Source organism: Scophthalmus maximus, chromosome 6 (genome assembly GCF_022379125.1).
Source record: "Scophthalmus maximus strain ysfricsl-2021 chromosome 6, ASM2237912v1, whole genome shotgun sequence".
Classification (NCBI taxonomy): Eukaryota; Metazoa; Chordata; class Actinopteri; order Pleuronectiformes; family Scophthalmidae; genus Scophthalmus; species Scophthalmus maximus.
The window spans coordinates 14,987,544-15,003,512 of NC_061520.1; the positions used below are offsets into that span (position 1 = coordinate 14,987,544).

General features: G+C 44.3%; 1 protein-coding gene across 1 annotated transcript in view; it reads right to left on the reverse strand.

Annotated features, from left to right (window-relative positions):
* LOC118308921 (low-density lipoprotein receptor-related protein 1) overlaps window positions 1-15,969 on the reverse strand; it is an 87,682-nt gene that overhangs the window by 39,699 nt on the left and 32,014 nt on the right. Inside the window, exons 6-12 of the mRNA XM_035630383.2 lie at window positions 15,664-15,927; window positions 6,827-6,989; window positions 5,035-5,257; window positions 2,373-2,562; window positions 2,146-2,289; window positions 1,197-1,433; window positions 530-710 (exon numbers count right to left, since the gene is read on the reverse strand). Coding sequence (XP_035486276.1) covers window positions 530-710; window positions 1,197-1,433; window positions 2,146-2,289; window positions 2,373-2,562; window positions 5,035-5,257; window positions 6,827-6,989; window positions 15,664-15,927 — 1,402 coding nt within the window. The remainder of the gene's footprint in view (window positions 1-529; window positions 711-1,196; window positions 1,434-2,145; window positions 2,290-2,372; window positions 2,563-5,034; window positions 5,258-6,826; window positions 6,990-15,663; window positions 15,928-15,969) is intronic.

Consider the following 15,969-nt stretch of genomic DNA (forward strand, 5'->3'; position numbering starts at 1 on the left):
ATTTGAGAGAGTGCCATGGGGATGCGCCTGGATGCTAATAAGCTTGTGGAAATCTATAATTTAATGGACAAAATACTTCTTCTGTTAAATAAATAGTGTCTGTGATGAATTGAGTCGGGAATGGGAAGTTTGGTTTCAGGGTCAAAATAACAGATAAAGAATTATTAATTATTGTGAAGAGACAGTCATTGCAAGTGATAAAAGAAATGAACACAAGTGATAAGTGAGACTGAGACACAAAGGGGGTGAACAGAGATACAGAGAGTCACGGAGCTGTGGAATTATTTCATTTGAGTCATCACTCACTGTGCCGTATATTGCATGACCACACAGACATGCACACATCATACTTCATTAACCAGCCATCTCAGCATCACCATCATTTCAAGTGGTGTCTAAATCTGCCGCCTCTTGCTCGACAAAATCTGTACAATTCTGGATCCTGCTCAGTGATCTTCATCCTCTTCCTCTGCAAAAACAAAACAAACGCCAAGCTCCATCACTCCCTCTATCTATTTGTCCCCCTTACCCGTGCAGCGGATCCACTACAATGGCACGAGGGTGAGTCATTTTCCCCTCGATGAGAGTTTTGCGCGTCTGTGAAGCCTTTTCCAGCCGAGCCACACTGATGGTCTTCTTCGGCCCGTCATCGGTCCAGTACAAGTTGTCAGCCATCCAGTCCACAGCTATGCCCTCAACTGTGTGGATTCCTGACACAAACACACACTGTCGGTGAGAAGTCTGGTTCCGCAGCACAGGTATAAACATCACTCACTCCAGTGTTTCCATGAACATAACTGACATGACAAGATATATATTATACTTTTAGACATAAGCTTTGATCCCATACTGGATCCTTACTACATTATTATTATTTTGTCATGTTGACTTTAAACATGTTTTTCTTTTTTTACATCTCTGGAAATGAGTACGGTGCAATGACATTCTTGATCTCAGTAGTAGAGTTCGGATTAATAAACATTAAACAGAAACAATATGGATTAATTGTAAAGCCTGTGGTTGTTTTTCTCCCCTTGTAAACCTGTAAAAAAAAACTTGTTTGCAACCAATATCTGGGCCAAAACTTCTAGTTGTAATTTGAATGTATCCTTACATGTGTGAATTCAGCGTCATACAGTGTGGAGAGTTTGAGTGGTGGGCTTCACGCAGTTCTCTGCCTCCAGTCTTTACCCTACCTTCTTTCAGGATGGTGTCCCTCTCTGTCCCGTCAATCTTCTGCCGTCCAATGATGTAGCTGGTGGCGTCGGCAAAGTAAATGAACTCGCTCTCAGCATGAAAGTCCAGAGCTCTGGGGTTCATCAGATTCTCTATGGGGATCATGTACTCATCTGGCACCTTGGCATTCATGTCCATGCCCCTGATGACCCCTGGGCGACCTTTACCATAGACCAGGAAGAGCTCGTGTTCGGGTTCTGCAGCAAAACAAGAAGACAGAGACAAAAGAGCGTAACTTAGATGTGTATTTATACGTGTAATTCGATCTAAACTAGATTGTGTTTGGCTTGGACAACTAAACAACATGCGAGATCAGCAAACGCCCTGAATGAAAACTAACTGATTTTCAATTGAGAGGCAGAGGGAGCGGAGTAAAGATTGCCTTTAGTTAAATCAACTGTGTCGTTTTGAAGGACAGACTATTCTCAGAAGGCAGATCAATACAAGGCTATTAATGGTTGATAGAATATTAAAACACTCCTCAGAACAAGCTGAATCAGGCTGACAGCTTTATGGAGAGGTCAGTGGGGAGCTAGAGAGCCAGACTAAGTTATGGTGTAGCTCAGCTACATTGTTCATAGCTCTTTTCCAAGTCTACAGCCCCGGGGAGAACCGCATCCCTGATCCAAGCCTTGGCTGCCCTTGGCTTCAGGTCAACAGAGCTGAATCACCGTGGCTGCCAAGTTTATACTTACAGTTGCTCTGGGAGCATAACCACATCAGCTGAATCGATGCGACAGTGCAGTGATTACCAAACTTTTTGAATGTTTGATGTTTACACTTTATGAACCCCACAGATCTATCGGATTTCAACTGTTAATCCATTCATTTTAACTAAATATTTTCATTTTATCTTTTACTTTTAGCAGACTATTTCAACATAATCATTGCATCAGGAGTCAAACTCACTTTTGCAGGACTTGCCATCGCTGCCCAGGCTGAATCCAGAGCGACAGCGGCAGGTTCGAGTCTTGTGGCCGTTTCCCAGCAGACAGATGTCAGAGCAGCCTCCGGCCTTCCCAAACTGGTCCACCTCACATGCATGGCTCCTCACTGGAGTCCAAGATGGTGGCAAGTATCAATAAAATATTCAAAATCCGTGTGTGTCCGTGTGTGTCCATGTGTGTGTGGCCTACCTGGAGGCTGGCGTCTCTGGTGGTAGACGTGCAGCGCTCCTCCCTTATCCACCCTGGTCACTACTTGGTAGTCTGTGCTGTTGAAGCGATTGACCCTGATCACGCTGGTCTTGGGCTGCATGTTGGCGTTGTCTGAATTGGTGGCATACAGATAGTTTTCGAACACAGTCAGCCCGTACAGGTGCTCGATCTGAGGAAGATGGAAAATGGAAGATTAAAAAAAGGTGTGGAAAAACAGGGCGGATAAAAAGACAGCTCATGATGGGCCATTGAAAAAATATCATCAATCTGGAGTTCCCCACTCACACAGGATTTGATGTGGCCTTTCTCGCAGCTATAAAATAGGTGTACTAATAACACATTCCTACGTACTCAGGCTAGGAAAGTAAGTTTCAAATAAATGAACTTGCTCTAACAGTCACACCTCTAAAGTCCGTTGTGCTAGGCATGACTGTAAGACAGCCCTGTCTCTAAAAGACAGATATCAGGTGCTTTATTTTCTTACATTGTAAAAGGTTTATATGACAATCTAGGCATCAGTATTGCCTTTGTGTGTTAACTGATCAGGGTTACTTTTCCAGTGAAGAGCAATTTGTCCTCCGAGAACTATTTTCAGCAATGTCCTGATACGGGAAAACGGTGGTCGAGCATAGATTCAAACAATGCCACAATTCAATGCAGTGTGACCTTCTACTGAATCAATTTTTCCCCCTACATCAGGACACTTCAGTTGCTACTGCACAAAGATGTATTGTTACCACAGTAACCTGCATTCTAATAAACCATGTGCACTGATGTGGAACAGTGTTTAAACAGTTGGCTGTAACCCTTCCTGAGGTGTCCCGATATACAATTTTAAAAAGCCACTCTCTCAGAAACTGGTGTTCTGCGTGACAGTGGTATAAAGTGGTATTGTAAAGTGTCCAGAGCTTCCAAAGCTCTCAGAAGACAAAAGAACGTCGACATGGACAAACCAGCTTCTCTCTGAGAGAAAAAAAAAAAATCAGGCAGGAGAGCAGGGCAAGGACTTTCAGATCTGAACAGGCCACTGACTCATTGTCCCGTGAGGCGGTGTCAGAGAGCAGCAGCATAAAACCTGAGATGGGACTGTGTTCTATCACAGCAGGCTGTAAGAGGCTCAGTGGGCCATAGAGACAAATACAGCCAATAACGTACACAGTTATTAACAAAGGCTGGGGGGCAAAGCTCTGTTGAGGCGACACAGTCAATGGAAACCTATTAGTATCAGACTGTTAGGAAATTGCACTGTCACCTTTACTCACAGACCAAGCCAAAGACAAACTAGAGCAACACTAGCCTTGAGGGAAATCCTGTTGATTTCACACACCTCAATTTCCAAGAAACCCACAGCAAACATTAGAAAGGAATATGTGAAAATATGATAAATCTTTCATTGAAAATAGACAACTTTTTGGCTGAAACTTGTTATGATGTTAAAACTGATTGCACAGTGTAATGGTGATAGAAAACTGACACCGCTCTTACATTGGTCCCCTATAAGCCTTTGCTTTCACCATGTTATTGTGTCGCGGCTTTCGTAGAAAAATGACGACTTGATTTACGGCACAAAGGAAATGCGTCACCCATTGCGCAACCAAAACAAGGAAGAGAATAGCGTTCTCCTGGTATCTATCCCCAGCGATGGAAATGGGGTGCACCCGACCTCCGTGGAAGTCGCCATGTTTGCTACGTCCCGTATTCTGGACAAAATGTCCAGAATACGGAAACCGGAAATGAAATCAGCGGTGCGCCACCATAAAGTGTCCTGTCGGGTGCTCACTTGGTTGCGGTTTGCAACTTTACCACCGGATATGAAGGATGAGCTTCAGTCTACTCTGTCTCCAAAGTGGTTTGACAACTCCCTCGGGGGCTCTGAGGTCCTTCGTCCTCACTGGCATCTTGCCAATGCAGCGTCTTTGTGACAAAACAGTAATACCACCTGGAACCACGAGGAGCACTGAAATTGCCTGTTGCCTCTTTAAGGGGTCCTGAGCAGGCTTAGATCAACATTCTTCAATCAGCAACCCCTACATCTTGATTTGACCCAATGTTTACACCAAAAATGCAATGCAGCTCAAAGTGACCAGTCACAACCAGAGATATATGCTACGGATAAACCAGCCCAGGCACAGCATCATCCATAACCACACTGCACTATAACCTTTGCCTGAGGGGTGTACTAAAGCCCTATTACAGGTGCACAAATACACCGATCGACGTAAGAGATGGTTTGTGTGTGTGTGTGTCTGTGTCCTTAGGCTCAGACAGTAAATAGAGGCCATTACTTCTCCACAGATCACAGTAAAAGCCATGGTAATAGGTTTAAGAGCCTCTGTGCTTCAGCAGCACCGCAACATTACCAGCCTCGTTATTAGACACTATTAATCAGCAGCTTTAATGAAAAACTAAGTGTCCAGCATCTTCGCTCTGCTCATGACTCACTGGCCCAAGAACCCATTACAGCAGTACACCAGAGAAACATAAGGTGTATTATAGATATATAGGGAACTCTAAAGCGCACTGGATGTTTGAGAGCTTTATGAATAGCAGACAGAGGGACCGTAAATTTAGGAGAGATTATCTCTCCGCTGATGGAGGGTAAATTGATTGTGCAGTGTGTGTCCAGTGCAGCTGTTCTCACCAGCAGGCCTTGGATGATGGTGTGTCGGTTCTTGCCTTCATAGTCCACCACCTCAATGTAGTCCAGATAGGCGTCGGCCCAGTACACGAGCCTGCTGACAAGGTCCAGCGTGATGCCATGGGGGAACACAATCTTACTGTCCACAAGCTTGGTGCGGTTCTGACCATCCATGTCACAGCGCTCCACCTTAGGGATCTGACCATAGTCTGTGAAGAACACCTTCCTGCAGAAACAAGGGATGAGACCTGCGTGAGAACGGATGGATGGGTAGTTCAATCATTTTCAGCCCATCTGGCTTTGTAACAATTGAATGAGCACCCGGTCAGAAGGAGACGATCATAATTTAGATTTTCAGTGGGCAAAAAGGAGAAAGGTAAGAAACATCACAGGGGCCAGAAAGCGAGTATTACAAATTATACATGTCATTTTTTCCAAGGCTAATTATTTGACGAATATCTATCCGAATATCTATCCGCTGGCAGATTAATTATCGGCTGACCTATTGTTATCTGCGTCTATGTTTGCAGATATGAAAATGTTTATTTAACAGAAAAAACAATGCAGAAAATGTGTGACAATGCAGATGTGCATATATGTTTAAATTTTAAGTGAAAATAAATGATTTTTGCTCGACATTATTGGTATCGGCATCAGCCCGCCAAAAAATCCATATCGGTCGAGCTCTAATATTTTGAGGTTTGGGCTGTTGGCTCGACAAACAAGGTAACGGGGATTCAGTAACTTCACAACTGCATTTTCAAGACCTAAAATTTCTTTCTGAATATTTGTAGTTTTGTAAGCGAGCAATTTTCTGAAGGAACAGGTTTCCTGTGTAAACCTGCAAATACCTGTTAGCATGCAACAACTTTCTTTTTAATTGGCCTTAAAAAACTAAAAACAAAAGTATAACAATTATTCCAGGAACCAGTAGATGAAGCCAAACAGAAATATAACAATACAGTTCTTTGTCCTCAATGGTGAATACAGAAGAGTCAGTGTGGGATGTCTGGAAAGGTTTGTGGTCACTAATTTAACAGAACAACAAAAAAAGATTTTTCTTGTCATATTGTTATCATTGCTGTTTTTCTCCCCCTCAAATGAAACTGCACACTACTGCAACAACAATAACAGAAAAAACCCAGCCACATTGGATCCATCCGACCTTGTTACTGGAAGAACCAATTACAGCAGAGAAAATTGCCTGGGATGAAAACGATGCATGTAGCTTGAAGCAAATGTGTCCACACGTACAAATTCTCACATTCATGCTGTCAGTGTTTTTTTTTTACACACACACACACACACACACACACACACACACACACACACACACACACACACACACACACACACACACACACACACACACACACACACACACACACACACACACACACACACACACACACACACACACACACACACACACACACACACACACACACTGCACGATACTGTAGATATACACACACTTTCGGGAATCCAGTTGGAAAGTCTTGTTATGAACAAAAGAGTCGAGGGAAAAAAAATACACATTTACACTCAAAACCTACACTGTCAGTGTACCACAATGCAAACAGAACATCTGTGCTCAATTACTCCGACGTCGAAACCTCCACAGATGACAGGCGTCTGACTCCAGCTCGCGGACCATTAGTTTGCATAAAAGACTTTGATCTTTGCACGAGTGCAATTAGAAACCGAGCATACAAACATATACATATGGGAAACCTGTCTCTGTGTGTATGTGTGTGTTTATGTACAAGACAGAAACCAAGCCTTTCATACTGACCCCATAGTGGGGTCCAGGGCGATGCCTTTAGGGTTGTACAGCTCCTGGTCCAGGAGGGTGACACATGTCTGCCCATCCTTGTCGCACACGAAGATCCTGTCGTCCACGTCATCCACAAAATAGAAGTTTCCGGTGAGCCAGTCGATGGCCATCTGCTCCACATCTGGACAGAGGAGGGAGGCGGTCGGGGGTGGAGGGGGAGGAGGGGGAGAGACGGGACACAGGAGGCAAAAGCAGTGTTTTCAGTACTCGGACTGATTCATTTTGACTGGAACAGAACTCGAGCGTGTGATGTTGTTGTACATACTTGTCTCTGATGGTTGAGGGCTTTGACTCATAGTCATGTGATGAAGTAAATTAGTCAGCAGCACTGTAAAGCAGCTACGTCAACAGCTCTCTCTCCCTCTACCACACTCACATACACATTCGCACACACACTCCAGACTTTCAGGTTTGGACTTGGGTTCGGACAGTTTTCTTGCCTGACAAGCGAGATGACAGCCAACTCAAATTAGTGAGTGTATAGGTAATGCGTCTGTCATTCAAAGTCACTCGGACGGACAGAACATGAGACGGGCTGTTTGTTGCCTCGAGCACTGTGATGTTGCCGTGGGGGGGGGGGGGGGGGGGGGGGGGGGTGTTACCCGCTGGGTTTATTTCCCCGAGGCTCAGGTCAGGACGAAAACCAGTGCCCCACCCTGCGATGAAAATCAAACACCTGCACATGGCCCCACACAGGCACTGTGAAACATGTACAGCCTGCAGAAGTTCAACATCCACAAGGCAGGAGAAGGAAAACACTGGAATAGCACTGATCTTTCCAAACTGAATCTGTTGCAATACCACATGGTGGGGAGGGAGAGGGAGAAAAAAAAGAGTGAAAAAGAATAACATGAGACATTAATATAGCGCTCCCTCTGGTTCTCATTTTCCCACCTCTTCCTTCCTTTCCTCAAATACCAGCTCAGCCGCGCGAGTCTCAGCCAAGGATCAGAGAAAGAAAGCTATTGTGAAAGCTGAAGGAAAGGAGATGGGGGGGGGGGTATTATAGGTCCAGATAGGTGGATTTCCTGTAGTACATTTACTTCAGCACTGTACTTAATACTATTTTACTTTACTATATTTTAGAGGCAATTATTTTATTTTTACCACTCTATATTTTGGACAGCAATTGTTACATATCATTTTGCATGGTGATATTTAAAAAAAAAATCTATGATGAGCATATAAAAGAGATGATGCACAGCTATACAGAATATCAATCCAACATGATCTAAAATAGTCGGTTAGCTCCATCTTGACCAGCTAAATTATGCTAACACAGAGCATCAGCAATAACAATAATCCAATATTATGATGACATGAATTATGCTACCAGATTAAGGAATACTTATATGTAAAGTTGTGTTTGAGTGTACATGGAGAAATTAAGTCAAAAATAGATCAAACACATACCAACCTTAAAAATAAAAGATAGCTACCTGCTGCAACCAAAAATGACAATATTTTTTTTGTTAGATATGAACTGCAAACTGCGGAAAATGCCCAGACCCAATTTTCCGGACATTTTCCAGAGTTTGCCGTCCACATGAAAATATGACCTGTAGTAGCTTTGAATATTGGTCTGAGCATCGACGAAGAAAAACTAAACGTCTGCATATGAGCTGGAGAGTAGGTGAGTGTCCGGGCAGGGATGAGGACTTCACAAACCACAAGACTTTTTTATTTTCGCAGCTGCCATGAGCTCTGCTCTGCACAGAACTGTCCTCATACACCTCAGACGGGACTGAAGTGGTGCGGCAGGGGTCCTTGATCGTGCTGTGCTCAGTGGTAGAGGGTGGACGTCTAATGTGGTGGTATGTTTACCAGTGGGATCAGGTCACTGTGTCGATTGGAGGGAAGTGAGGGATCAATTTCTCCCCGAAAGAAAACAATGGGGTGGTGGAAAATGACGGAGCAGATTCCTCTGTATAAGACCGCAATAAAAGTCCACATTGCGAAAGCGTACCAGCTGCGGACCAATACATCTGACTCTAATTCCAGAGGAGCCTCTCTGTGTTTAGAATAACTGACACATTTTTTCTAAAGAGCATGAATAGCGAAGGGAGAGGAACGGCACGCTTTCAAATAGTTTGGGTTTACGTAAAATTCGAAAGTGGAAAAAATGCAGAGCGGCGTAGAGGAGAGGAGGGAAAAAAGTGAGGGAAAAAAAAGAAGAACCAAGACATGAAAAGACGAAAGAGGGAGAGAAAGAGAGATCTGATTTCCACTAGGGAAACTTGGCCATTGTGCAGCAGCATTTCTGAGGTTTATGGGAATCAGGGGCCATATTCCCAAAGGTGCTCTTAATTTTTAACACAGGGTTCTCTGTCCAAACGCTTCCAGCTGGCCAACAACACACTGATTCACTGATTAAGCAATGGATAAACAAAATGGGGAGAGAAGAGGAGATTGGGCAATATTCGGGGCAGTGTGCTGGAAGTACTGGGGAAAAAAATGGCCGTCACCTCCTGCTCTCCATTTTACTCCACTTCTGCTAAACAGAAATTGCACCAGCAAAAGCCAGAGACTTTTCTATCTCCTCCAATTCTCCTTCCCTCTCTCCTCCCTCGATGCATCATCCCCATATCCCTCCCCCTTTGTCTGCTCTCCAGAGGTGGGAAAACAGTCTGGATTCATTAATTGCAGCTCTGACTGTCTGAAACTATTCTGTAAAAAAAACACGCCATAATTGAAAAAAAACAGACCCGGCTGCCTTCCTCATTTTTTCCCCCTCGACTCTCTAAACAACTTGCTCTACGTTCTTGTTCTGCTCCCTGTTGGTCCGACAACAGCCAAGTGGCTGGATGATGTATTGCCAAATGGAGCAGTTCAAGGCAGAGTTTTACTCCGATAACTACATGTAGGAGCAGAAGTGACGGGCATACATCCTCACAGGCACCAATTGCTAATTCTGCGCTGCTTTACACAGGGGCTGTTATAAAATCAGTATAATTACTTTTAATGGAGCGGTTATGGCTTTGGTACCACCGAACTGTCACATCACAACTGTGATTGAAGCTTTAACACCGAGTGCTCCCGCACCAACCCAACCCCCACTTCCCTTTGCCAACCTCCTGCTCTCGAAGGCGCTCCGACAACACTCCCATCTGGAGAACGTATCACACCAGAAAAAACACACGGGCCAATGAAACGAACAAACAAACAAACAAAACCCTTCTAAGCTCTCCATGTGGGTTTGTTAAGGGCCACCACAGCCACGGGACCAAGGGATATAAAGTGGATAATTTGAGGGACTCAAGCCTTAGAATAAGACAAAAATGTCTTTAATAGTTCAGGGTTAATGTGTGTGAGGGGTGAAGAGGAAGAGGAGGAGGAGGGAGGTTTAAAGCTGAACTACACTGCGTGTTGAATGGAGAGAAGATTTGAAAAAGCGCTGACTGGCTTGCCTTTTAACAGCACATGACCTCTTAAGGAGATTTCATGCCAGTGTCAGTGTTAAGCAGCATACTGTAGCTCAGTGTGCAGGTACTTTGGCTCTTACGGTACAAGCAGTCTGGGATCAGCCCTCCTTTGCATGGGGGGCAGCAGTGTCTACTCTTTTTTTTTAAACTGAATGTTAAGTTCAGTATTCTCCCCCCACGGAGCGCTCTCAGCACCAAACATCCAAAATAACAAAATAAAGATTGGATTTTGTTCATCTGGGCTACAAGCATTTAAAAGAGGCATTTCCTCACCTCAGCCAATAATTAATGATGTCTGACACATCAGACATCAGTAATGAATTACCCATCATTATCTCACAGCACATTTAGAATAGGCTTACGTGTCAAGGAAAGTAATCCGATTTTGAAATAAAAGAAAAATTTGTGGAGAGTAGATTAAATGAATCATCACCACACGGTGGTTACCTGGTGCATCACCCGTTTTGTGTGTTTCACATCACGTTTGAGTGACTGGTGCAATCAGCAATGCAGAGAGACAGGCGGCGTCACACAGAATGAGAGTGAGTGAGTGTGTTTCATGAAGTCTGAAAGTAGAAACTGGGAGCAAGTGGGAGAGGGAGAGGGAGAGTGAGAGTGCGAGGGGGAAGGGAGGGGCGGAGACACATCTGGTCAACTCATCTGTGGCATGCTGAGGTCATGAGTCAGCCCAACCACACACGCATCATTTCCTGTATGTTCACCCCTTGCCATTGGCTGCTGCTGGCTCCCTCCATGTTGACTGTAACCATAAAGCTGCACACACTCACACGCCAGCAGCCTGTCCGAAAGATCAACTCTGCTGTCTGCATCTGGGCAGTCGCTCCAGATTATGGACTGGAACAGATGAGAAAAAGCTGCACTTTGTATTGTCTTGGGGTTTTTTTGTGCTGACGCTAAAAGCACGCTGTTTGGGTTTGGCTGAGTGGTCAAAGATTGCAGATATTCCTGACACCGCCTGTCTAAATCATCTAAAGAATATGAATAAATACTTAAATGCAGATCCAGCCCCTGTTTGAATAAAATATGGTTGCTTTTTTCTGTAAAACAGACACGACCATGACATAGTATTATTCTCTGTCAATTTGATTTGTCTCATTAATAACTGAAATGCTTTCGTATGGCATCTCTAAGTCCTCTTCCTCATCTCAATCATATGCATACAGAAGTGAAAATATTGTCACTTGCATTCAGGAAGTGTTGCTTCCTTTATGTCAGCAATAAAGCTCTAATCCTACATCATCAGTCAGTGTGTGTGTGTGTTTGTGTGTGTGTGTGCGTGTGTATGTGTGCACAATCATGTATCTATCGGTATGTGTGTGCACAAGCGCACTGCAGTGTGTGTGTGTGTGTGTGTGTGTGGAGGGGCAGGTGTGGAGAACCCAGTTGAAGCTGCAGGAAATTTGCTGCAACCTCTACCACTCCTTAAAGGGAAAGTGAGCGATTAAAAGGCAATACACGTTTTTGTAAAATTTTGGGGAATTTTGAGATGGGTGATTTATTTGTATGTCACAACATGCAGTATCTCAAGGCACTTTACATAGCAAGGTGGAAACCTTAAAATATATCTTATATGTCGGTAATGTCATAATGTAATGTTCCTGACTGATTAGCAGATGTACTGTATAATTCAATAATAACAGATTATGTGTTTCCAAGGCTTAAAATAGACCGAGAGGTGCATCGGGCTTCTTCCTCTCATTACTGTGAGGGATGCCAGAATGCCTCATTCATAATATTCATTGTTCTGAGCTTGTCTGATATCATCTGGTTTGAAATGAACATATTTCCAAAATGACAGCTACACAAGATTGTGCGTGCATGTGGAAGACAGAGCTGGCTGACCGTCATCATTTGGCCTTTTCATTTTCTCTGAGGGTCTGCACTGAGAAAGTCATTTCTGTCATGTTAATGTATTCGGAGCGACGGGATGTGAATGGAGCGAGGCTGCTGCACATTAAGTGAATATGATTGGTCAGAATGTCTCCAAGTGACAAAAACAGAGACACAGAAAAAGGACGAGTAAAGGCGCTGTATTGTTCCACACAATGACACCGTTTCTGCATTACAAGTAGTCTTGTTAGTTAAGAGTTAAGAAGTGGAGTTGAGTGATGTGGTGAGGGCCCGGGAAGGACAGGGCAGATAATGTGAAAATAATGACTGCGTGAGTGTAATGTTGTTTTGATTCAAAGCAAAGTCGTTTAATTAACGTTCACAGATAAGTATGATAATGCAATGAGAACAAACCATCTGTCAATTAGTTCCCCAAAAGATAGTACGAGGAAGCATCCCTGTTGTTTTTGTGAGGATGAGGTTGTTGTTTCTGTTGCTACTTTCCTTCTGACTCACTGAATAACAAGCTGGCCAAACATCAGGCCGTGACTTGGCTGGGAATATGCAGGGTGTGGGTGAGGGTGTGGCAGCTTTAAACCTGCAGGTCGTCTAATATCAGTCTCACGCATTTACTGTATACACATCTGCATTCAATCACACTTCTTCTCCACCGTCTCCTGTACTCAGTTAAATTTGGGGGGGGGGGGGGGGGGGTAAAGAATCTACATTGATTTCTGAAAGAAAATTCAAGCCATGGAAAAACACAGCTGCTTTTACTCTGTCACCATGGCACATGTGACTCACAGGCTAAGGAGGGAACTAAGGACACGTATTCCACAGGTATTGACGCTCAGTTTTTGGCTTCATTTCTGGGCATATCTTTGTCCACCTGTTAACTTTTGACTTTAAAACTCAACCTTTTTAACACAACCCACTGAGCATACAGAGGAAAATCAATTTTTTTTTTAAATAGATGGGAAAATAGATGAGAAAAATAGAAGAAGAAAAAAAACACCTATGTGGGTGAGACGCAGGTCATTGGCTGTTGCTGGAAGTAGATCTCTATCAAATGTGAGTGATAATAGTATACCTGACTTTTATTGCAGCCAGGCAAAGTAATGTACATGCTGCATGTAGTGAGTTAAAGTTAAAGTCTGTGTGAAAGTGATTGACTTGATGAGTTCGGGTTATAGCATAATAGCGTCATAAGCCCATGCATTGTGTTTGCAGCTGCAGAGGAAAGTTCCTGTTCATGAACGCTGCCAAAACCTCTCACTGACCTCCTTCAGCAGCAGAGCGGTCAGGAGCGCTCACGCTAGTTACTAGCTATGAGCTGGGCTAAATAGGAGACCAGTTTGCTCCAAACTAGAGTTTGAGGCCAACAACCTTGAAAGGGGAGCAAGTGGTACAATGTTCTCAAATCTATATTCAACCCTTGGTTGAACTTGACTCACAAACTCTTGTTAACTCTGTTTCTCGGATGTAAAAAAAAAATAAGGTTTGCAGCATAATCATTTAAGTTATTCCTTTAGTTGTTTCTATAATTTTGTTTCCAACCATCTATCTGTCTGTCCGTCCATCCATCCATGCATCTGGCTCATCTTCTTCCGTTTATCTGAGGTTGGGTCACAGGGCAGCAGGATACGCAGTGTATTCCAGACGTCCCTCTCCCCAGCAACACTTTGCACCTCCCCTCCAGGAGATCCAGAGGCGTTCTCAGGCCAGATAGGATCACCTCCAGCAACGTCTGGGTCTTCCGCTGGGGTCTCCTCCCAGTAGGACGAGCCCAGAGAACCTCCAAAGGAAGTTGCCCTGGAGGCATCCTAATCAGATGCCTGAACCCCCTCAACTGGCTGCTTTCAATGCGAGCAGCAGGTCTTCTCTGAACTCCCTCTGGATGACATGAACTCTTCAACCAATCTCTAAGGCTGAGCCCAGCTCCCCACAGAAAAGGCTCATTTCTGTTGCTTGTATTTCACAGTCTCTTTCTCTCGGTCCCTACCCAGAGCACATCAAAAATAGGTGAGGGTCAGAACATATATTGACTGGTAAATTGAAAGCTATCCCTTCTGTTCTCAGCTCACCACAGTCCAGCACAACACCTGGATTAATTGCTGATGCCGAACCAATATGTCTGTCCATCTCCTGCTCCATCTTCCCCCTCACTTGTGAACAAGATCCCAAGATACTTAAACTCCTTCAACTGGGGCAGCAACTCAACCCAGAGGAAGTGGTCCACCTTTCACCAGCAGAGAACCGATGGCGTCAGAAAAGAAAGTGCTGATTCTCATCACAGCTCCTTTACATTGGGCTGCCAATCGCCTCAGTGAGGACTGAGAGGAAAGCGATTCTGAGGTTGCCAAACCAGACACTCCTCACCTTTGTACGGAGAATATGGACAGAGCTCTAACTTTGGTTATACAAGGATGGCTCGTAGCATCATCAACGGTTCCCTGTGTTCTCTCAATAGCCCTCAAAGGGTCCCCCTAGGGGATACTGCCATAAGCCTTCTCCAAGTCAACGAATCACATGTAGAGGGTCATACTCCCATGACTCCTGCAAGGGTAAAGAGCTGGTCCACTGTTCCATGGCCAGGACTGAGATTTTGCATCACATACACAGCAGTAAGTGTATGTGATGCATATGGATGGAGTCCGGCTTGTGCAGTTGATGTAGTCGTACATTGTATGCTGATTATTTTCATATTGTTTAACCTGTAGTAACCGAGGCTTCCGCCCTGACCTCATACCGATGCCCCCAATACATTGTCTGGAATCACATATGTTGAAGACTTCCGATAATTGTCATGTGATTTCTATATCAGATAGAAGCAGGGCTTAAAATAAACGCCTTTTCAACATCGTAATTTACCATGTAATGTAAAGGCACATTTATAGTAAACATATTTTAGGTGTGTTAATTTTTTTGTGTAAAAAAAGAATGTGTAGCTTATTCAACAGTTTCAAGGTCCACCTGCTGCGCGATCTTTATGATCCAGCTGTATGCATCACTTCTATAACAGCATGAATAATGGAAGCATGGAATATGCTTTCCAGAGTGAAAAAATGTGCGACGGCTTGTCGACCACTATCTAATGTGAGTTGTGTACAAATCCAAATTCAATATCCCTTCTCTGGAGTGTGGTGCTGGTCTGAGACGTGTACATAAATCAACCCTAGAACCAATACTGGAGGATTCAGCCTGAAATAATTATGTGAATGTTGGACAGATTGCTGCGTAGCCACAAGTGACGTATAGTGCCTCTCGCCCTTGTGCCATTATTGCAGCACTTACAGTGGAAATTCATGCGATATATAAAATTATGTATGTCCTCACAAACAATACGTTGCCTTGCGACGTCACTGTGAGGCAGCTGGGTGTGTGGTATTATGTGTTTTGTGTGGAGAACTGGGCTGGGTACTCTAGCCTGTACTGATCGTAGTGTGCAGACTCTTGTGCTGCTGTTCATTGAATGCCAGCTGAACCATCACAGTGTGATTCAGGAAGTTGTGGTGTACTCACGGTGCAGGCTGAGGGAGATGTTGATGGCCCTCTCCTCTGTGAAGCCCTTCAGATTCGGGATCTTGGCACATTTGAGGTGTGTGGATGAGGGGGAGTCCCCAACGTGGATCCAGCAGACCGTCTCCTCGGCGTAGAGGAAATCCATGGCTGTGGTTTGCTTGGTGCTCGTGGACAGCAGGCTGTGGACTGTGGTGCCACTCAGGGAGGTGGCTTGGATGTTCTGGGAGTTGGCGATCAACAGGACAGGCAGACGGTCTACTGGTACTGGAAATACGATACGATAGACAGAACTAACAGTAAACAGGA